Genomic DNA, 24,610 nt, shown 5'->3' on the forward strand with positions numbered 1-24,610 from the left:
CTTTGTGGATAACGGAGCCCATACCTGTATAGTTAGTTATACAGGTATGGGACCTGTTATCCAGAATGCTTGGATCATGGGTTCCAAATAAAGAATCTTTCTGTAATTTGGATCTTCATACCTTATGGGAGTTATTTATCAATGTCCGATTTTATCTCAACATTTTCTGCTACAAACTCCGATAAAATCCGCTTGGGTTTTTTACGCTTATTTATGATTACATTGTCCCAAAGATTTGCTTTGAGGGAAAAAATCTGATTTTCACGTTTTTTTTTTTTCAGATTTTTCACCCCAAAACTCCGATATCTTATGCTGTTTTGCCCGAACACTCCTAAAACTTCGGGGTATTGCACGAAACCCAGTGCACATCATGTAGAACATTAAATAAAGCCAATATGCTGCTTTTGCTTCCAATAAGGATTAATTATATCTTAGTTTGGATCAAGTACAAGGCACTGTTTTATTATTACAGAGAAAAGGGAAATCATTTTAAAACTTTTGATTATTTGGATAAAACAGAGTCTATGGGAGAAGGCCTTTCAGTAATTCGGAGCATTATGGATAACAAGTTTCCAGATAGCGGATCCTATACATGTATAATTCAACTAAAGGCTAAAATTATATATAAAAACCTCAGTGGTTAGAGAATCAGATTTCATTGCCAGAGCTATCTGTAAAGTAGTCCAAGGAGTGACAACCCTGGCCTAAAACCTTTCACATAAGAGGATACTGATAAGGCAGCAATTATCAATAGGGAAGCTCAGCATATCTGCAAAGAGTTTGTGTTTTCTACTCTTGCTGTTGTGTTTCTCCACTTCAATTTTCTCTGAGAATTTAAAAAAATATGCAGGCAGGTTAATTGGCTCCTGATTAAATTAACCATAGTGTGTGAATGCAATAGGGACATTAAATTGTAAGCTCCACTGAGGCAGGAGCTGATGTAAATGATGTATAATCTCTGTAAAGCATTGGGTAATATGGTGATAAAGACTGAATAATAACACCATACGTATGAAGCTTTAATCCCAAATGCAGTACATCTGATGTTTTATATCTTTAGAGAATCTCAGGTGGTTGGCGGATCTAACTGCACCCAGGTCCCGTGGCCGGTTGCGTGAATGTTTAATATATAAGCCCATACCTTGATAAATAAGCCCATAATGTGTTGAAACAAATTAAAACAAACCTCTATTATATGGATACTAAGCAACAGAGACCTTCAAACTGTGTCTTAGAAAAGGATGCCACAGAGCACTTCCTACATTACAAAACAAAGAGTGGAACCAATGACCTCAAATGATTGAGTATTCATAGATCCCTTATTTGAAAACAATGTTCTAAATTTCTCTTTATGCAACAGAAAATAAAGTAAAAAAACAAAGACACGTACATTCTGCTTTTCCATTTGCCTCCTCATTCTTTGTTTCATTACTTTCTGTCGACTGAAATCCATTGATGTCTCCAGCCTAAAATGTAAATAAGCCAATGACTGATTTGGACAAGGTACAGCATACTAACAAGACAATCACTAAAAATGTATCCATGGATCATGTTTCGACCTGCAAAACAGTTTTTAAAGGCAAGTAGTTACTGCACATCGACACAAAGAAACAGATTGGTTGGCAGAAACATTACATTTTGACATGAGATCTGAAGTTTTATTACAGTTTAATTAAGAAAAAAAAAGACTGCCAAGATATAGATAGAGTAAGAGGATAATCTGGCATATATTGTTAACTTTAAACAAATAATCTGCTACATTAGCTGCAGCAGTGCATGCTTCGTTCCTGTTGAGTCAGAAGTACATCACCCTGTAAATAGACTTCACAAACACCCAAATTCACTTCCCTAAAATAAGCTTTTTTTTTTTTATATATATATAAATGAAAGGGAGCCTGCCATGTCTAAAGAACATGACCAATTAGCTTTTGTTTTGTTATTCTATATTAAACATTAGTTCAAAGCAAATGGCTTGTGTTGAATGTAATTAAAGAGAAAAAAATGTAAAGCAGTTTTTTGTTATTTCTATAACTAAATAGGGCAAAACTGACATTTAAATTATGTCACAATCCAACTTCCTGGTTCATGGGAGCCAGTCCACTGAAAACAAACCCTTCCTTCCCTATTTAAAGCCCTTGTTAAGCGGTAAGATAAGGAGAGGCTCCTTATACAGAGTGCTTTTGAGTGGAATGATCATTTAAATCAGGGGTCCCCAACATTTTTATAACCGTGAGCCACATTCAAACATAACAAAATTTGGGGAGCAACACGAGCATGAAGAACTCCAGAGGATGCCAAATAATGGCTATGATTTGCTATTTGGTAGACCCTATATGGACTGGCAGCCTACAGGAGGCACTACTTGACAGTACACCTACACCTTTTATGCAATTAAAATTTGCTTCCAAGCCTGGAATTCAAAAATAAGCACCTGCTTTGAGGCAACTGAGAGCAACATCTAAGGGGTTGGAGAGCAACACGTTGGCCATTGGTTGGGGACCACTGATTTAAACAGTTCAGTTAAGGACAGAGACACACTGGAAGATTCGGGGAGATTTAGTCGGCCAGTGGCTATTTGCCTCTTCTTTGGGAGACTAATCTCCCCAATCTCTTCCCATCGGCTAGAATATAAATCGCCACCGGGATGGCTCGCGGAGAGCTTCATTTTCCAAAGTCGACCGAAGTTTCCTCGTCAGGCAACTTCGGGAAACAATTCGCTCTGAGTGCCATCCCGCCAGCAAATTAGATTCCAGCTGGCAGGAAGGCTTTTCGGGGAGATTAGTCGCCCGAAGAAGAAGAGGCGATTAGATGCCGGCCTGCTAAATCTCCCCGAATCTTCCTGTGTGTCTCTGTCCTAAAATGAAACTTGTTTTAAATGTAAAGTTTAAAAAAAAAAAACACAATGCTTGTATGTTTAGTACTAGACCTGTTCATTGAATTATAGGAGGTATACAGTTCCTTTAAAATATAAAAAGTGAATAAATAAAGGGGGCAGAGCTTTTTGTGAGGTTTATTATGTTGAAAACAACTTACTGTTGTTTCTTGCCATTTCTGGAAGCTGATTTGGCCATGTTCACATTGCTTCAAGTAAATGACCTCCAAGTAGATGAAATCTAGAGTTCTACAATGCAGCAGGCATCCAAACATTTTTATTTCCTCACTGTGAAGCCTGTGTTCATATTCTCTTAATAGTGTGTGAGGGCAATGGCACATGGGGCATTTTGACTGCTGTAATGGTGGCTGCACTGAAAATAAATATGGTTTGCCACCAACAACTTCAGTGGGAAATTCTGAGCTTAACCCCAGATCCATGTCAATCAATTATATCATGTACTGCCTTCCCAGGTAAAGCAGCTCTAGTTAATACACACGTGTACTACCCACCTTGTCCTGTAAATTACCAGGTTGTTTGAAGACATCTCTGACATCAGGAATTTGATGTTGCTTGTTTTTTTTCCTTAGGGTCTGTGTAACTGTATCAATTCTTTTTTGGACTGCTGCAGACTGAGTCCTGGTCAGAGTGGAGAGGAAAGCAATACTCTCTTGAGGGTCTGCAGCACACTCACCAAACAGATTGGACAGGCCAGCCTCTTTGAGCCATTCCTCTTCCAGCTCCCCTTCTACAAATCAGCAAACCATAAATGCATTTAATGCAGCCATAAGTAAATTACTGTAAAACCACAAATTATTTTGTTATCACTATATATTAAATGTAATTAAAGTACAGTAACATTTTAAAAGAGGCATCTAACTAAAAGCACCTTCTTTTTGTTATTGCTGTATATTTGTTGTTTGTCTTTAATCTGTTTCATTGCAAATCTCCTGTTTTTTTAGCTGTAAGTACTTAAATTTTTACTTGTATTACTTCAAAAATATACCCTTATCTATGTAAAACCCATCTTCCTTTTATATACTTCAAGAGGGATGTCAGATGGAACACTTTGTTGCCCCTGTGGGAAATCTGTGTCCACCCAGCAGGCAACAAAGATACCGCAATATGGGAATTGTTGGAGGAAACCTCTGCAATTTCAGTTTGGCAAAAAAAAAAAAAAAAAATGTACTTGCGGTGTTTCCCACTCGCAATTCAGAGGTATTTTGGGAGCTGTCACCTGCAGGGATTGCATATTTTTTTCCAGGAGAGCTAAAACAACCTTCCTGTCTTCGCCCTAAATGGACGTTTAAGTTACATGGCTTGTTCCTTATAAGTGAATGTGTTATGTAACTGAAAACTACATGGTAGCATATGGAAACTGAAAATAAAGAATGCCAGTATTCCTTTAAAAAACACACACAGCAATTACAAAAAGATATTATGTAAATATTTAATACATTTGTCTTTACTTTTTCTTACCATTTTAAATATTTTAAATGAATAATAGATTTTATAGATATGTAAAGATTTGTAAACCTAACAAATTATATCTCCTGCTCTAAACAATTCACTTGTGCGGTCATTCATTTTCAAAAATAATGGGGCACTGTACTACTTAACAGGGCTCATCTGTTTTGTTAAGACTACTGTCCCCTAGTGGGATAATCCTGCCAACTAATTAGATTGGGCATCCAGTTAAAGAAAAATGGTCTAAAAACCACACCCTCAATTTGCCCAAGGCCACATTTCATTAAACCTAAACATGCCCTCAATCTTCCTACACCATTCCTCCTTTTGGGGGCTGGAAACCCATACAATGAGGAGGTATACATCTGTCCAGAACACCCACAAGACCCTGCCAACAAGGATGTTGGCTTCCTCAAAGACTTATTTTGCAGGTCTAACTAGCAAGTGCCAGCATAGGGCGGGCAGGCTGGAATTTTCCCAACTATAGAGCACTAATCCCACCATAAGGAAGCCCCCATAAAAAATGATAACACAATGGCAACCTTCCTATGAAAGATAAGGATGGTAAGACTTACTCTTGTAGCGGCTTAGACAAATCAGTAACGTCTTAAATAAAAATATAATATAGGACCCACTTGATTTCTTTAGACCAATGCAAAGAGAGACAAGCACAAACAAAGCTACTGTTAAACCAGCACACGTTAACATTATTACCATCAGGTTCTTTTACAACATTTTGTTCCTCTTGACTGGTGTTAGTGTCTTGTTTGATATTTTCAACTTCTGTCCAGTAGTCATCCAAAGACAGCTCATCCAGGGAGTCCTGGGAGCCAGATCGGTTAAAGGCTACCTTGTCAAGGCTTGGGTTAACATTTCCTTGGTTCATAGTATATTGTCCAGATTTGCGACTGCAAAGATAAGGAGATAGGAACTTAGCCTTGGATTGATATTAAACATTAAAAATATAACCTGCCGATATATAAAAGAACAGCTTTACAACAAATATTTCTATACTGTAATTGCATATATTCCAAAGCCCTGAACAAGTGGAAAAAAGTGATTTATAACTCAAGTAATCAACGATTCATTTAGATTTCACAGACAGTTGAGGCAGGTGGAATTTCCCTAGTCAAAAGGATTACCATTTAGTTATATAGCACTAACAAAATATGCAGTACTGTACAATATATATTTAAAAATGTGCCCATTTTATTGATGGCTGATGGTGTGCCAAGAAAAAGTTGTAAAACAGAAAACTGATTAAACCATACTTACTACAGAAAGATGTATAACTATGATGCAGAAATTGTTTTGATGAACTTTCCATAGAAAATGCAAACAGAAAGAACAACTTATTTATTAAGCAGTGCCAATTTTATTATGTGATGGCAATATTCCAACTAGCAATCTTATTTAGCAGAAGTGGTAACAATTATTTGGCAGCTAGCATGTGTTCTAATAGTTAATAACTTGAATAAGCAATATCATTATTCTAAAATCTTTGTAAACAACTCAACAGAAACTAGGGGTTCCTTTGGGACACAAAATATTGCACCATATTGCAAAATCAAGAAGCACTTGTGTCCTGGGTCTTGCTGTGCTTTTTACAATCTGGCGCAAGTCTAACCTGCCCTTACCAAAGATCATAAGGCAGGTTAGTAGATTCAAGGGGGGAGGGGGGCCTACATGGTGCTTATCATGCTTATCAAGTGCAAAATGTAATTAAGCATCCCAGAGAAAGGCAGGCATCTAATTTTAAAAAAGCCTGAAGACATCTACAATATAACCCTTTTTATTGTATTAACATACCTTTACTTTTTTGAGTTTCAATTGGAACAATGCTTTCTTATGGGTGATAGGGCAGGGAGAGTATGGCACACACAGCATAGGGCCGGCAGAGTATGGCGCACACACACAGGACGCATAGGGCAGGCAGAGTATGGCACACCCAGGCAGAGTAGGACAATGAAAGTATGGCACACACAGGAAGCATAGGGCAATGAAAGTATGGCACACACAGGAAGCATAGGGCAATGTAAGTATGGCACACACAGGGAGCATAGGGCAGGCAGAGTACGGCACAATCAAGGAGCATAGGACGGGCAGAGTATGGAGCATAGGACGGGCAGAGTATGGCACACCCAGGCAGAGTAGGGCAATCAAAGTATGGCACACACACACAGGGAGCATAGGGCAGGCAGAGTATGGCACAGACACACAGGGAGCATAGGGCAGGCAGAGTATGGCACACACAGGCAGAGCAGGGCAGGCAAATTATGGTACACCCATGGAGCATAGGGCAAGCAGAGTGAGATGCACACAAGGAGCATGGGGCATGCAGAGTATGGCACACATGGGGAGCACAGGGAAGGCAGGAGAGAGGGAAACCCTGTCTCCTAACCACTCTAAGATGTACTGCATCATGGCCCACTCTAAGGGCTAGTCCACACGGGGAGATAGCCACGCGTTTGCGGTCGCGGCGACAAAGCGCCGCGCCAGTCGCCGCGACCGGCGCAGGCGACAGTTTTGTATGGGCGCCTATGTAAAAACGCCTGTGCTAACCACACGAGGCGATGCGCTTTTCAACAGTCGCCTGAAAAAGCCTGGCGAGGCATTTTCAGGCGACTGTTGAAAAGCGCATCGCCTCGTGTGGTTAGCACAGGCGTTTTTACATAGGCGCCCATACAAAACTGTCGCCTGCGCCGGTCGCGGCGACTGGCGCGGCGCTTTGTCGCCGCGACCGCAAACGCGTGGCTATCTCCCCGTGTGGAATAGCCCTAAAATGTACTACATCCAGTGACACAGTGCTGGTGCCCCATCAGCATTTTGTATAAGGTGTGAACAGGTGAACTATGTGTGCAGTTTCAGTATGAACAGTACAGGGCTTTAGGGTGTGAACATTAGAGTTGTTACAAGTGTGAGCAATGCAGGGAGATTCCAGAACAATGCAGGAGGTTACTGTCTGAATTTGAAGTATAAACCATTAAGGGGCCAGTTAATCTCAGTAAGGATACCTTTTACACATGGCAAGCAGACACAGCAGGCAGACTTTCATGTGGGGGTCACACAAGGGGCCATTTGGACAGCACTGCATTAAGGTATTTAATGATTATCACTTTATATTGCTATTGGTTTTGTCCAGAAAAAGAAACCTTATGACCTGAAAAACCAGCTTGAATAAATGGCTGCTTGTCAGAATAAATGTGTTTTATACCATACAAACGGCAAGTTTATTTTCAGTGGTGCAGTTTGTCCGAGTTACAGCATGCTAGTTCTGGCCTCAACTTAAAGATAAACTTGAAAAATAACCAATTTCCTATTATTCCTCTCCCAAGTTTGAGGGTAAAATAGGTGACCTTGACAACTGTTCCTTTAGTAAATTCATTCCTTGCAAGTTTAGGCATGTCTTATTGTAAATCCAAACTTCAGTGAATGCTAAAGCTTAGATTTTTTTAGCTATGTTTTCACAACATTAAAAATGTTTTCTGTATTATATGAGAACAATGTAGCTGTCAATTACAACACCACAAGTGATAACATAATTATTTTAAGTTTAATGCTATGAAGCATAACGTTTATGTAATTGAAAACAATTGAGCTCACAAGGTTCAGTGGAAACAGGGGGTAACAATAGCAACTGCCGAGGGACCAAGAGAATAAAGAGTCCAGGGGCTACCAAGCATTTGATGTGCAAATAAGATAAATTTAATGATAAATGTTGTAAAATGAAGCAGAAGTGTTGACATGACATTGTAATAAGAAATACAGATATGGAAAACATAACTTCCCCCCTATCATTTGGGGCATGTGGCCCTAGAAATTTGCAACATGGGGCCTATTGAGTGTTTTACACCACTTAACAGAATGCATTAACAACTGCAATAAAGGTAAGCATCAACTTTGAATGTAACCTTAAATAGCCTTCCCTTATACTGTAATTTACAGCATATGACACATGTACCAATATCAACAACATTATCTGTTTTTACAACATATTTGTGTCTGCACCACATACTACTTGAGATTGTGAGATTATTGAACCTGCAATAACTGGAAAACCGCCAAATTGTTTACATTTCACTATGATTGCCATGATTAAACAATTGGTGTTTGTAAAATGAGTTAGTCTATCAACTAAGTAAAGCCCTTTACTCTTTTGACAGACATCACATCAAGCAATTCTGACAAGAAAATATAATTATGTGGTGCTTGCTTAACAAACTGAAGCTTTCCTTTGAGGTTTTGGTTCATCTTGGGACATAGGGACACAAGCTGTAGTATCAAGAGAAACAGCAGGGCTAGTAAAACAGTCCAACTCTCAACTTGGTGGTGTCAGTGGCATGTTGATTTTCACCACTACAAGAAACCAAGAGCATGAAGTTAGTTCAGTCAATTGATGAGATAGCTAAACATGTGTATCTTTATCCTTTTTGGTCACCTCTGCGGTGGACCAAATCAGGCTCCTCTATTTACTGGCCCCAGGCCAAACGTAGGAGGCCTGTGTAGACCCACCAGGAGCATACCAAATCCATGGCCCTATGTGGTAACAGTTAAAAAGTATTTACCAGTCAGGCGATTTACTTAGAAAGACAATCATCAGCAATTATCATAATATCAATTTGAGAGGCCAGCATTGTGGCAGAGGCTAAAAGCGACCTCAAAAAGTATTTTAAACTGGACATGTCACCTAGACTTAAAAAGCTAAATATGTTATTTTCAAATCAAACATGAAACCCAAATTCTTTTTTTATTAACACATCCATACTCATTATAAAGCCATTTAAAAATCGAAGCCGTCAATCATATATTGCCTGCCCCGCCTCTATGCCTTAAGCATAGAGGCAGGGCAGACAATTACTTTAAATTTCCATTCTGCACTTCCTAGAGGTTACTGCACTCCTCACAGCCCCCCTCCCTCATCACAATCTAATTGTGTAGCCTATGCATGGGCATGAGGTGCTCCATTCTAACAGTGTCAACAAAATGGTGCCGTCTGCATTCAGCAATTATGTAATTCCAAGATGGAAGGAAACAAAATTTAAATAATTTATATAGTTTAAGTGAAGTTTATTTTGCTTGACAAACACAACAGAAAAAAATTGGAATTATTTCTTAGGGTGAAATGTCCCCTTTAAGTATATTAATAGTAAAAAGATGCAGGTTGAGAGTGTGGCTCCTTTAAATGATGGTAAAAATATGTTTATAATAAACAGAAAAGGCAAATGTGCTAAATCTGTTATTTTCTTCAATGTATACTATAGCCGATCCAGAGTTCCAAGAACCACTGACAGAGACACTGATGGCTCAACTCAATCGAGTCAGTGGTTAACGCAGAATATGGTACATAAAGGTTTATGTAATGTGAACAAGGAACCAGGGGCAAAAGCAGGGGCGTAACTACAGAGGAAGCAGACCCTGTGGCTGCAGGGGGGCCCAGGAGGTATAGAAGGACCCATGTGGCTCCAATAATGAGCGATTTCACCATATATTGGTAAAACAGGGCAACCTCTGGATATGATAGGGGCAGTAAAATTAATTTGCTGTGAGGCCCAGTAACATCTAGTTAATCCACTGGGCAGATAAACTATAGCTTCGGATACACAGAGAAAGCTAAGTTCAGTTTTAGTCAAGTCTCTATTTCTGAGATTCACTTTCATCTGGTATGGTACATGGATAGATTGAAGGAAATCAGACATAATTCCAATATTTAAGAAGGGATTACTTTATTACTAATAATTGTCTCTCAAATATTTTTTTTTACCATAAGGTTCTACCAGCAGACATGAGGGCATCCATTTCAATTAGAAGAAAGGAGGTTCTATATAAATATTTGGAAAGGGATTTTGTACATTTAGAGTTGTGAAATTCTCTGAATCAGTCACACTGGCAGATACATTAGAAAGCTTCAATAATGGTTTGGATGGCTTTTTAGTAACTGAGGAAATACAGAGATATTGAATATAGTTCAATCGTGCCACTATTTTCATAACAATATACTTTTTTATTAGTATGAGCCATTGGGTAATCAAAAATAGAAAATTTTAAAAAATACGGGCTGCCCCAGCGATTTGTATGATGTATGATTTACGGTGTACGCAACCATACCAAACAAACACGTTAAGTCACATGAGGCAACTAACAGACAGAGTTCTGTCTTTTGCCTCCACGCTTCTTCCTTCTGTCTTTTGCCTCCACATTTCTTCCTGTTACAGTTAGAGTTGTAGTATTTCTGGTCAGGTGATCTCTGAGGCAGCACACAGACCATCACAAAATGGTGGTTCAAGGCAAGGTTGTTTCATTTTAGGGGTATACTTTTCCTTTAAACAGTACCTTGTACTTGATCTAACTAACCCTTATTTGATGCAAAACAATCCTATTGGGTTTATTTATTGTTTAAATAGTCTTATCAGACTTATGGCATGGAGATCCAAAAAAAACGGAAATATCCCTTATCTGGAAAACACCAGGTCCCGAGCATTCTGGATATTAGGCCCCATACCTTTATATCAATATGAAAATGTAACACACAAACACCTCCGATACAGTATTGGATCAATGTTACTTTCCTTACTAGATACAGTAATTGCAAAAGATTTGTTTAAAACACCCCCACACACCCATTGCACCCCCATTTTCCAGAGATAGATAGTGCAGATAGTTGAAAGTGGTCTGCTGCTAGTCCTGTTTTGTCCCTGTTGAGAACCGGAATATTTTTCACCTCTTTGCTGCTTGACATTCAAGACTTTTCATGTCTCAGCCCTTCTCTGCCATTGATGCCCTGGCTGCAGTACCTCCTTGATGGTGTCCCTGTATGTGTGCACTAGATGTTCAGCCAAAAGATAATACAGCAGCACCTTTGATTGGACACAGTCCATGAACGGCAAGGCATGATATGGAAATCGCCAAATTTAGTAAAACGTTTAATGTGAACCTTACCTCCAGTTTAACAATGAAAAAAGGTTGTGATACTTCAGTAATCGGTTCCACAATGAATACCATGATTGTAATTTGTAACAGTATATCCATTTCTTTGCCCTTTTATAGCAACACACTGCAGTGCACCTGTTACGTATCAAGTAAAGCTGTAATGCATTTCACATTAACACGATACATCAGAAGTGTAATTTTGTATAACCATGTGCATAGTAAGACTGCTGGAGAATCTGGCAGAACCTGATCATTTTGGCAACAAAACTAACCTGAAATAATGCTGACATTTTCTACATTATTTGCTTTGATATGTGATCTGACAAATTCTGCTGTTAACGTCTAACTATTCTTTAAATTGAATGAAAATTCTTCATCTTTCTAAATTCTGTTTGCTTAAAGAAAACTATATTCTACAGAATTGCACTTAAATAATGCTAGGGTGCTCCTAAAACTTTTGAGGATTAAATTCTACACGTAGTTACATAGGTTGAAAAGAGGCACATGTCCATCAAGTTCAACCTTTTATGTCTATGGATATGTATATATATATATATATAGGTAAGCAAATAGACAGCACTCCAAGGAATATTCACCAGGGTAATATATGCGAAAGAAGTTTTATTGAATCCGACGTTTCAGCTCTATTGCAGAGCTTTCATCAGGGAAGGGAAAACAGAGAATGGTGTCCAGTGAGGGATTTAAAAACGCTATTTTGGCGCCAATGAACGTTGCTAGGCAACCAAAACAACATAGGACTGTGCGGAAAGTGTCAGTGCCAAACAAGCTTATACATGGTGACCTACTCCTCTATAGCGCAATCTCCAGTCTCCCGGCTAAGTGTCAGCTGAATATTGTGGCCATAAAGCGACAGCTGCTAAAGTGGGTGTACTGTGGGCGTGGTTACCGCCCCGTCCATGGTGCTGTATTGGTGGGCGGTGTCTATGACACAGAGGTTCGGTGGGCGGAGCGGCTATCGAGGTGCAAGCGGTCACACCCCCCATCTCCACGCGCAGCACCCCTAGCAACACTCGGTGTCAAGCTAGAGGGTGCTAGACAGGGAAGCTGCGCAGCCAGTCAGCGATACCGCCGACGTGCTGACGCTGCCAACGGACTGTCTGTACCAATTATTAGCGCGGAAGATCTAGGGCAGCCATTTGTTCCACCACCTAAACCCAATCCCCACATTCCAGGGCCAAATAGGACATACGTACACTATTGATTAATGCGCAAGAGGGAGGGAGCAATCATAGTATTGTGCAGAGGAGTCATTGGTCGTGACATATTAAAAACACAGTGAGTAGCAAAGGTTCAAGCGCAGCAAAACGGGTATCATTACTAAATGTTTACTATTGGGGGCACAAATACAGGTTATATACAATTCAGACAAAGCAACCCAGGGGCAAAGTTTCATTTAATCCTCTTGGGGTAACCGTGTCAAGTCTGTGTATCCAACGCGATTCTCTCCTCAGCAATGCCTGGTCTCTGTTGCCCCCCCTACTTAACAAGGGTTGAAAATCAATGGCCATGCATTTAAAAGTCGGAAGAGTGTGCCCCTTCTGTAGGAAATGTCTTGCCACTGGTTGTAAGGCATTGCCCTCCCTCAGGGCTTTGCTGATTGCAGCTCTGTGGTTGCCGATCCTTTCTCTCAAGGTAGTGCAGGTCTTGCCGACATAGTATAGTCCACATGGGCAGGTGATAATGTAGACTATGTAGGTGGAGGTACATGTAAGTCTATGTCGTATCTTGTATCTCCTACCTGTATGGGGATGTGGAAAGTCTGGACCGACCAACAGATATCTGCAAGTGACGCAATTGGGGCATCTATAGCAGCCAAGTTTGGTTTGTATGGAGAGCCAATCTGTGCTACTGCTGGGGGGTCCCTTGAAGTCTGTTCTGACCAAAAGGTCCTTCAGGCTTTTACCCCTCTTGTAGCCCATTATGGGCCTTTTGGACCTATGAAGACTTAGTGTATCGTCCATACTTAGCATAGGCCAGTGCTTGTTCACATTGGTCTTTAGATATTGGGAGCCTGTGGTATAAGTAGTGGTGAAAATCATTTGTTCTTTCGGCTGTTCCATCCCTGAGGATGGATGCAGAAGATCCTGTTGTGAGTGCTGAAGTGCTCTGTTGAGTTGTGTCAAAAGCAGCTCCTGGGGGTACCCCCTTTCGAGGAATCTGGTAAGCATGTCTCTAAGTTGTGTTTCCGCCATGGTTCTGGTGTTGTTATTGCGTATTACCCGCATAAACTGAGAGTAAGGTATCCCCTGGATCGTTGCCGGCGGATGATGGCTTGCCGCATGTAGAATAGAGTTTCTATCGGTCGATTTCCGAAACAGTCTTGTGCCCAATGTGCCGTTATCAAAAAATATGTTTAGATCTAGGAAATCAATATTGTCAGTACTGTGGTTGATCGTGAGTTTGATAGGGCTGTCTTGGTCATTCAAATGTTGGTGAAACTGCAATAGTGAATCCTCTGTGCCGGTCCATATCATGAAGAGATCATCTATGTAACGAAAATAAGATAATATGGTCTTCCCGAGATGGGGAAAAATGTTAACTGTTTCATAGTCCCACATATAGATGTTGGCATAGGATGGTGCCAGGGCACTGCCCATTGCGGTGCCGGAGACCTGTAGATAAAAGAGGTTTTCGAATCTGAAGAAATTTCTGGATAATGCAAATTCAAGCAGCTGGGTTATGAACTCGACAGGAACATTCCTAGGAGGTGCTGTTATGAGTGCTCTTTTGCAGGCTTCAATCCCCTGTGTATGTGGTATCACCGTATATAGGCTTTTAACGTCCATAGTAACCAAAATGCTGTGTGGGGGGATCGATGTAAGGCTTTGTAACTTCTTAATGACATGTCCCGAGTCCTGTGTGTATGAAATCATGTTCCGTACAAGAGGCTGGAGATAGTGATCCACATAAATTGCGACGGATTGATATAGGGAGCCTATAGCTGAAATAATGGGTCTCCCTGGGGGTGCCGAAGTAGATTTATGGATTTTGGGTAAAGTGTATATGACTGGTGTCCGTGGATATTTGGTAATTAGATAGTCAAATGTGCTAGTATCAAGCCATCCGGCATTTTTGGCCATCAGCAATAAATCATCCAGTTCCTTCTTGAATTTGTATGTTGGGTCCCCTGGTAGGGGTCTGTATGTATTGTTGTCTGCCAGTTGTCCCAAAATTTCGTTTCTGTAATAAGCATAGTCCAGCAGGACTATGGCGCCCCCTTTACCTGCAGGTCTAATCACTAGATCCTTGTCGTTGCTAAGTGTAGAAATAGCCTTTCTTTCGTCCGATGTGAGATTCAAACGTGCTTTTGGTTTGTGTGGCATGTTGTTAACTTCGCTGTTCAAAATGTTGCCAAACATTTTGATGGAAGCGGGTGGGTTAGGAGGGTCAAAGGAGCTTTTACTTCGAAATTTTGGAATTTCCTTCTCTGGTGCGTTCTTGTAATATTCCTTAAGTCTGAGTTTTCTTTGGAATCTATGGATATCAACCAACATATCGAAAGGGTCAGGAGAAGTAGTGGGTACAAATGATAAACCTTTGGATAATAGTGAGAATTCACCAGAGTAGAGGATATGTTTGCTTAGGTTAAATATTATGTCCTCCTGCCTCTTGGGGGTTTCCCTCTTATTTTTATGCCCCCCACGTCTTGTGTGTTGTCGCTTCCTTCTTTTTCTTTTACTTTTTTGGATCTTGTCTCCACCCCTAAAAAAGGTATGTCTGTGGCGTTGTCTGAATCTGTAGACTGGTCTGAGCTGTCGACCGTGCGGAGCGTTGGGATATGTTTGCGGAGTCTCAGTGGAGGTCTGTAGTTGTCCGATTTAATGCCCATCAACCAACAGTAGACTCGTTTATTCTTATAGTCATCCGAGACTTTCTTAAGTTTGTTTTGTTTAAAAGATGTTAAACATCTTCTCGACCTCGACTAGCACCCGGGTTCTGATCTGGCTGAAGGTGTGCGTCCACAAGAACTAGTATATATATATATATATATATATATATATATATATATATATATATATATATATATATATATATATATATATAAAACTTGCCTATCTGCTAGTTGCAAGCAAGGTTAGAGAAACCGCACACTTCACAAACCCTGAAGTCATATCCTGGTGCCAGAGCCGGGCCAAGCCGGGCAGGCGCCCTAGGCAGCCTGCCCGGCTGCTGCGCCGGCTGGATGAGCGCTTCTGCGCATGCGTAAAAATACGCTTCTGCGCGTGCGCGAAAAAACACTTCTGCGCATGCGTGAAAACCGTTTAGGCGCATGCGCGAAAACCGGTGGAGGTTCCATCATGCTGTGTTGCTAGTTCAGGGACTGGGGCCCTTGTTAAAGTCGAGGGTCGGATGAATTCAATTCAATATTACCAAATTCAAGCATCAGTCACAAAATTGAAGTTACGCAGGGGTTGGCTATTCCAACAAGAGAATGACCCTAAACATACTTCAAAATCTACAAAGGCATTTATGCAGAGGGAGAAGTACAATATTCTGGAATGGCCGTCACAGTCCCCCGACTTGAATATCTTCGAAAATCTATGGGATGATTTGAAGCAGGCAGTCCATACTCAAAAGCCATTAAATTTAACTGAACTGGAGAGATTTTAAATGGACAAATGGTCAAAAACACCGCCATATTGAATCCAGACACTCATCAAAGGCTAGAGGAGGCGTCTAGAGGCTGTTACATATGCAAAAGGAGGCTCAACTAAGTATTAATTTAATATCTCATTTGGGGTGCCCAAATGTATACACCTGTCTAATTGTTATGATCCATATTGCATATTTTCTGTTAAGGACATGTAAAGCAAACATTTTCCTACCATGTATATAAGTTGGGCATATCTTCCCCACCTAAACCATATCATTTGTACTGCATATATCCCCTTAATGTGCCAGCGGCATCACATTTTCCTAAAACAAATAGCTTTCACCAGGCGGCCATTTTACTTCTGACACATGTGAAACAACCTTGCCTTGAACCACCATTTTGTGATGGTCTGTGTGCTGCCTCAGATATCACATCTATATAGAGCAGTGTTCCTAACCAGTAGCTCGTGAGCAACATGTTGCTCCCCAACCCATTGGATGTTGCTCCCAGTGGCCTCAAAGCAGGAGCTTATTTTTGAATTCCTGGCTTGGGGGCAAGTTTTAGTTGTGTAAAAACCTGGTGTACTGCCAAACAGAACCTCAATCCAGGTTGACAATCCACATAGAGTCTACCAAGTGGCCAATCACAGCACTTATTTGGCACCCCAAGAAAATTTTCATGCTAGTGTTGCTCCCCAACTCCTTTTTCTTCTGAATGTTGCTCATGGGTTCGAAAGGTTGGGGATCCCTGATATAGAGTATAGATAAAATATTATTAAATCATATCTCTGTTATTTATGGTATCTATCCTTCTACTGCATCTAAGTATGTTCATAAACATGCAATGACAGAGGAGCTGACATTGCCTTGAAGCAATTTAAAGGCAAAAAAAAAAAAATACATTGACACTGATGAAAAACCTATAATAAAAAGCACTGGCAACTTGTTACAGAATGAAACATTATCTCAATTACCGTCAGTTCTTACTTTCCCAGGTTCTCCATTAGCAATCAATACAAACAGGAAAAAGATTGCTAATCACCCAAATAATAAAGAGGTTTGTGGAATGCCATTAAAATGGAAAGTATGTGAAAAATTAGGCATTCGCACACCCAGGAGAAAACACTGCACTCTCTGCTGAACTCATTGCTTTGAGAAAACAGTTGTTTCTGTTTTCTGTATGTTAATGTTCTTAAAGTTACGGATAGGGTCTGGGCTACAGAAAAAAATTGAAGAAATAGCAGAACAAGACTCAGATAGGTTCTAAGATAATGATGGATCTCCCTGTAGCTCTGTGTGATTCCTCCGGTAAATCCGGTTTTCTCCAACATACAGGCCGGTTACTTGGCTACTACTGAAATTTACCCATATGCAAGGATAATGAGGTAGTGGCTTTCAAAATACCCTTGTCCCTGTGACTTGACCCCCTTAGGCTCACATTGTAATGCAAGCCCTCTCTCAGCTTGTTCAATTGTGAAATTATAGAATTTAAACATGAAACTGTACTTGGCACAAAGTTCACTCTTCCCTAGTGGTCAACCAACAGATATCATGCCAGGAGCAAAGCATGTAATATTCCAAGAGAATTTAAAGAACAGGCTAACATCTAAGGAACTAAAGGCATTGACCAACATCAGTGTTCATGAGAAAACAGAACTATAATTACTAGAGACTGTTGGAAAGACATTAATTGAATTTATTAGCCAGCCATTTCTGGAAATGATGACCACGGCAAATAACACTGTTAATCTCTGCATAACTTTGGTTATTAGAAAGTGGATAAATAACTTTTTGAACATGGAAAGTATGCAGTCTGTGGGAAGAGGGGTCCAGGGGGGCTCTTTACTATATATTTGAGTGCTTCAAACTAAAATCACAAAGGATACATTTTCAGGGTAGGCACTACACTGCACACATTGCTTTTCAAGCATAACTAAACAAAAAAACAGAAAGGATAAAAGTAGTCATTTAGATGTCAAAAGTCAAAGATGTGTTGGAAAAGGAGACAAATACATGCACTTAGTGGATTAAAACTGCTTTTTGGTTTAATTACCAAGGGCAGGAAAAGCTAGTATAATGGCAAACAGAAGCAATTTAGGATCCATTGTGCTTTTAAAAGCAATTAGAACAAGATTACATTTTAAGTGAGGCATGGCTAAATGAATTCCCACATTTCTGAGGAATTAAAGCAACTATGACACACAAAGTGCTAAAGTTCTACAAAAAAGTAACACTATAGTAGTAACATATGCATCTTTATGACAACAGCATTCAAAGTGCAATTTTAGACGCAAATTGCCATGTTTTAAGCCCTTGTTGCTTTTCTCCCCATAATTCCATTGCAATTACAGTGTCAGTGAAGAGGGGAAGATGCAAATGATGCAATTGCATTTTGGAATTTTAATAACTGCGTGTCAACATGGTGTCTGCATGTAATTTTTAGGTTCAAGCATGCTGCATCTACTGAAGCAGGTTGTTGTATGATGACTGGAGCCAACATGACCTTTCACTGGGTGGTAGCTCCAGGGTTCCCCAGCTTAAACAGGCACTCTTGTGCAACTATGCAAACGTTCAAATTCAAGTGTGACTTAGGACACAAATACCTATAACTGTGGAATTGATTTACATACTTTTTGTGCACGGACATCTTTTGTGTCATATGAGTAAATGATGCAATGAATGCAGGAGTACAAGGGTCAGTATGAAAGGAAAAAAGGTGAAGAAATGGATATAGGCAATATATAATTCACCATGTTTTATATACATAATGCAGGTATGGAATCTATTATTCTGAATACTTTGGGCCTTTGAGGGGTTCCAGAGTTGTTTCTTTAATTAGGTTAACCATACCATAAAGCCACTAAATACAATGTAAACATTAGCTAAAGCAAATATGAATGTTTTTACACCAATGCAGATATATTGCAGCTTAGTTACCATCAAGTACAAGGCACTATTTGATTATTACAGAGAAAATAAATGGACTAAAAATGGACGGTGCTTTTGACCAGGTCCCAAACATGCCAGACAACAGATTCCATACTATACTTAACCTAGAACCTATACCGAATCTATACTTATGTATATTTAAAGGCAGATCAAAATGTGAGATTCTTAGCTTTCTGGTTAATGGATTTTTGAATAAGAACTTTGGGCAGGGGATGGGGTGGATGACAGGGTGGAGCAGGTGACTGTCCGGATAGGGTTTGTTGCATCAGGAGGCAGGGTTATGACATGGCGACCAGTGATTGTCTGATGGCCATGCCATGTCAATGTCCATGTCTGGATTTCTTAATTTGGAATTCTGGGCGGTCCTTCCAAAAGATGTTCAGGTTAAAATCTGAAGGGTGGCGACCCTAATACTTTATTTCATTTAGTTTACAGTTTACCACAGAAATGTACTCACTTTCTAATCATTGCTATGGGATCTGTAGAATCGGATTTATCAGTGGGTGAAAGTTAGAGTGTAGTAGAAAGAAGTGATCTTTGTTAAGGTGTCCACTATACAGTAAACATAGGTAACCTGATGCACAATGATACTATCAATGGCATATAGCACATCTGTAAGTTTCCGATCTTAACCCGGCCCAGCAGCACCTGCACCCAGTATATAAAAAGATGTGCATGAAGGCAGAAGTGGGGCACTAGTGAAAATACAGTATATGCATACATTATGACTTGCCCTGACACCAGAATTTTTCATTATTTTCTGGTGATCTTATTTTCTGATGTTGTGCTCTTCAAGATCTCTTAATTTACTCTGCTGCTTTTCACAAAACTTCTATATAGTTCTTATTCCTGCCACTATCCATGCTCCACACCTTAGTGTTAGAGTTAGTTAGTATCAACATTTTGTAAAATAACTGCAGTGGTAAGCAAAGGTTTCATTATTTTGTCCCGCAAGCCTAGAAAATCGGGACAACTCTGTTTTTAGCAGAATGCAAACAGACTTATAAAGCAGTGACTATTGCAACATATTTGGCACTCTCCCTGTGTAATTGTGGTTTAATATTTATCTTGCAGTCTGAAAATCTAGTTGAGCAAGTATGTTTTCACTTACTGTATGTAAGAAGGATTTATAAGAGCTGGGAAGTGGCAAGTCAAGAAGCAAAGATTCGTTTAATACATGAATAGTTATAGATTTAGTTAAGTACTGCTCTCCCTCCACCCAGACATATACAGCGTTCTTCATGGTTATTCACTTAAGAGTCTTGGAGATGCTCCATTAACATTTATTGCACTTGCACAATACTATGTGTAGCTTTTCACTTGCACTAACTCTTTTCATCTGTTTTGTGAGGAAGCAGAGGACTCACGCATCACTCATCTACTTTAGATTACTGCACCAGTGCAGTAACGCATAGCAACTAATCAGATGTTTGCATTCATTGTTTCACTGTAGCTGTCTGAACAAAGTTAATCACAGCATGACTAATATGGTTACTGCATAGGTGAAAATTTGGCATGGGTTAGTAATTGAGCTCAAATCTGTTTAAGAACAATAACACAAGATATGTTTTGTGTAGAGAAAAAGTGCTCAAATTGCTTTACAGTATACAGTCAAAGCAGAAATGTTCTATCTACAATTAGGATGACAGCATGAAAGCATTGTGAGTACAAATCATTCCTTTTCTGCAGAATTGCCTTTACGCAGAGGGGTGGGGTCTGCCAAAATACCCAGAAAGAGTTATCACTGCATTAAAACACAGGAACTTTTTTGTGGATTCCAAGTGCTGGCGAGCAGGCCTCGATTTGTGACGTGGCCACAAAGGCCCAGACCTAGGGCAAAATTTTAGGGTCGGCCCTACCGCAATCAATGGAGCAATTGGGACGCGTACTCCTGTACACATCATCCCCAGTGCTCCGACGACTGCGCACGCTCGTGCACAGGGATGGGGACGGTGCAAGCATGGGTGCCCGGCACAAGGACAAAGTAGCCTAGAGGCGCCGAACCCAGAAATCTGGGCCTGCTGGCAAGTTCAGCCATCTTACTGTAAGGCCAAAAGGCCTCAGAGGTAGTGAGGACCAAGGGAGGAGGTAGCAAAAGTCCAAGTTCGCGGTACAAATAGGGATGAGACGAGAGAATGGTCAAACAGGCAAAAATATCAGTCCAGGCAGAAGAGGTTCAAAGTCGAAGAATCAGGCAAGAGGTCGGTACACAAAATAGGCAAGAATATCACAAGAACACACCCAGGAATAGCAAGCTAAAACCTATAATTGGGCATAGGTGAATTCCCAGAGCTCCTTAATATAGTCCCAGATTTGGCACCAATTTGGACGCCTCGGCGTCATAACGTGCGCGCGGACGCGCTGGCGTCAGCGACCGACGCGCTGACGTGTGCGACTGACGCCGGCGCCAATTATTGACGCCGATGTCCATTCCGTCGCCGGCGACCAATCAGAGTGCGGGAAGAGATCGTCATCATCCGGCTGCGTCCGTGAGGAACCAGGGAGCCGCCATCTTGGACGCCATCTTGTAAACTAATTTCGGACTCCATTACAGTACCCCCCTCCCTAGGGGGGGCCTCAGGACCACCTGGGTTAGAAGGAAACTGCCGATGAAATTTTCGGACCAGGAGAGGAGCATGGACATCCGAACTTCTTATCCAGGAGCACTCCTCAGGCCCGAACCCCTTCCACTCAATGAGGTATTGTAGGGTACCCCTCGAAACCCGGGAATCCAGGATTCTTTTCACCTCAAATTCCTGATGACCGTCCACCATGACAGGAGCTGAGGAGGAAGAAGAAGAAGAAGAAGTACCTGCAGGTTTGAGCAAGGAGACATGGAAGGCGTTCGGAATCCGCATTTCCGGGGGAAGTTGTAATCGGACCGCCACCGGATTGATGATCTCAGCGATGGAGAAGGGGCCAATAAACTTGGGACCAAGTTTAGGAGAGGGGACTTTGAGACGAATGTTCCGTGTAGACAGCCAAACCTTGTCACCGGGTGCATACGGAGGGGAAGGAATTCTTCTCTGATCGGCGAATTTCTTCTGGACCAAGGAACTTTTCTCCAGATTGACGACAGTGGCGTGCCAGATGGCTGACATGTGGGCAGCTTGGTCATTGGCGGCAGGGACATTGGTGAGTAATAAGTCCTGAGGAAAAGCCAAAGGGTTAAGACCATACATACAAAAAAAAGGGGATTTTTCAGAAGAAACGTGTAAAGCATTGTTATGTGCGAATTCAGCCCACGGAAGTAGATCCGCCCAATCGTCTTGGCACAACGATACATGGCATCGAAGAAACTGTTCCAGGGCCTGGTTAACCCTCTCGGCTGCTCCATTAGACTGTGGATGGTAAGAAGAAGAAAATTGAAGAGAAACACCAAGGGCTTTACACAGGGACCTCCAAAACTTGGAAACAAATTGAGAACCACGGTCAGAGACAATTTCAGCAGGGAAACCGTGGAGGCGAAAAATGTGTTTAATAAATAATGAAGAAAGTTCAGGAGCAGAGGGGAGTTTCCGAAGAGGAGTAAAATGTGCGACTTTACTGAATCTATCAATTACCACCCAAATAACTGTATAAACAGAGGAGTTAGGGAGATCCACAATGAAGTCCATAGATAGATGAGTCCATGGGCGAGAAGGGATGGGTAACGGTAGGAGTAGCCCCTTAGGAGGGGGAACGTCCAGACTTGGATATAGCACACACAGAGCAAGAAGAAACAAAGTCTTTGACATCCTTTCTTAGGGAAGGCCACCATACAAGGCGAGACAGAAGTTCAGTGGTTTTTCTGATTCCAGGATGCCCGGCCTGTTTGGAGCTGTGGGACTGAACCAGAATGGAATGACGGAGTTCAGGAGGGACAAAAGCAACACCAGCAGGGGTTCCTACAGGAGCAGAGGATTGAACTGACAATAACTGGGAGGCCAAGGAAGGAAATAGAGCAGCGATGATCTTTGTAGGAGGTACAATGGATTCTGGTTCGACAGAAGAGATATCTTCGAGAAGAAAGCTTCTGGAAAGAGCGTCCGCCTTCTTGTTTCTAGCACCAGGACGAAAAGTTAGAATGAAATTAAAACGAGAGAAGAATAGTGCCCACCTGGCCTGACGAGGGTTGAGGCGTTTGAGTGTCTGGATATACTCTAGATTTTTATGGTCCGTAAAGATGGTCACAGGGACGGAAGAGCCTTCCAGCAAATGTCTCCATTCCTCTAGGGCAAGTTTAACGGCCAGTAACTCACGATTTCCAACATCATAATTCTGTTCAGAAGAGGTGAATTTTTTCGAGAAGAAAGCGCAAGGATGTAGTTTTCCATCAGTAGACGCTCTTTGGGACAAAATTGCTCCAGCTCCGACATCTGAGGCATCAACTTCAATGAAGAATGGCTGGCAAGGTTCAGGGTGTCTGAGAATGGGAGCAGAAGAAAAAGAAGCTTTAAGATCCTTGAATGCTTCCAAAGCTGAAGATGGCCAATGCTGAGGCTTACCCCCTTTTCGGATAAGAGAAAGAATGGGAGCAATTTTGGATGAGAACCCCTTGATAAATTGTCTATAATAGTTAGCGAAGCCAATAAATCTTTGGATAGCTTTGATACTGGTGGGGAGAGGCCAGTCCTGGATAGCGGAGATCTTGGCAGGATCCATTCTGAAACCCTGTTGAGAAATAATGTAACCAAGGAAAGAGATGGACGATACTTCAAAAGAACACTTCTCCAACTTGGCAAATAAGTTATTTCTCCGCAGACGGGAAAGGACTTCTTGGACTTGAAGACGGTGCTCAGCAAGGTTCCTGGAAAAAATAAGGATATCGTCCAAGTACACCACTACGTATTGGCCCAGCAAATCCCTGAAAATGTCATTTACGAATTTTTGGAAGACCGCGGGGGCGTTACAGAGGCCGAATGGCATTACAAGGTATTCATAATGCCCCGTCGCGGGTGTTGAATGCGGTCTTCCATTCATCTCCCTCTCTGACCCGGATTAAATTATACGCCCCACGAAGATCCAACTTGGTGAAAAGACAAGCCCCTTTGAGTTGATCGAACAGTTCAGAGATGAGAGGAAGGGGATAACGGTTTTTAATAGTAATTTTGTTTAAACCTCCATAATCAATGCAGGGCCGCAAACCTCCATCTTTTTTCTCTACAAAGAAGAAGCCGGCTCCAGCCGGGGAAGAGGAAGGACGAATAAAGCCTCTTTGCAGATTCTCTTGAATGTACTCCTTCATGGCATGGGTCTCGGAAGGAGAAAGCGGGTAGGTGCGACCCCTGGGAGGCATGGTTCCAGGAAGGAGTTCGATGGGGCAATCAAAGGGACGATGGGGAGGCAGGACTTCGGCAGACTTTTTATTAAAGACGTCAGAAAAGGCTTGAGAAACAAAGGGCAAAGAAGAATTTGAAGACACAGATGAAACTTTAATGATGGATTTGGTGGGTAAACAATTTTGTTGGCAGAAAGAACTCCATCGGGAAATCTGAGACGAAGCCCCAGTCTATTACTGGGTTATGAATATTCAACCAGGGCAAGCCAAGCACAACGGGAGTAGAAGGACAATCAATTAAAAGGAAGGACAGTCTTTCAAGATGCATGGTTCCCACAATAACAGAAAGTTCATCGGTGGAGTGGGAAATTGTAGCAGAAGACAATGGACGATCATCAATCGCCAATGCACGAAGGGGAACAGCCAGAGATCGCAGGGGAATGGAATGGCTTTCAGCGAAGACTTTATCCATGAAATTCCCAGCTGCGCCGGAGTCAAGGAAAGCTTCAGAAGAAATCGTC

The 24,610-nt window shown here is 41.3% G+C and overlaps 1 protein-coding gene across 3 annotated transcripts in view; it reads right to left on the reverse strand.

Annotated features, from left to right (window-relative positions):
• Positions 1 to 24,610, reverse strand: part of arhgap18.L (Rho GTPase activating protein 18 L homeolog) — a 100,890-nt gene that overhangs the window by 21,537 nt on the left and 54,743 nt on the right. For all 3 annotated transcript variants that reach the window (XM_041562023.1, XM_041562022.1, NM_001097908.1), the window contains exons 2-4: positions 5,054 to 5,247; positions 3,385 to 3,620; positions 1,391 to 1,466 (exon numbers count right to left, since the gene is read on the reverse strand). In XM_041562023.1, coding sequence (XP_041417957.1) covers positions 1,391 to 1,466; positions 3,385 to 3,620; positions 5,054 to 5,247 — 506 coding nt within the window. The remainder of the gene's footprint in view (positions 1 to 1,390; positions 1,467 to 3,384; positions 3,621 to 5,053; positions 5,248 to 24,610) is intronic.

The sequence above is a fragment of the Xenopus laevis genome, chromosome 5L (genome assembly GCF_017654675.1).
Source record: "Xenopus laevis strain J_2021 chromosome 5L, Xenopus_laevis_v10.1, whole genome shotgun sequence".
Taxonomy (NCBI): Eukaryota; Metazoa; Chordata; class Amphibia; order Anura; family Pipidae; genus Xenopus; species Xenopus laevis.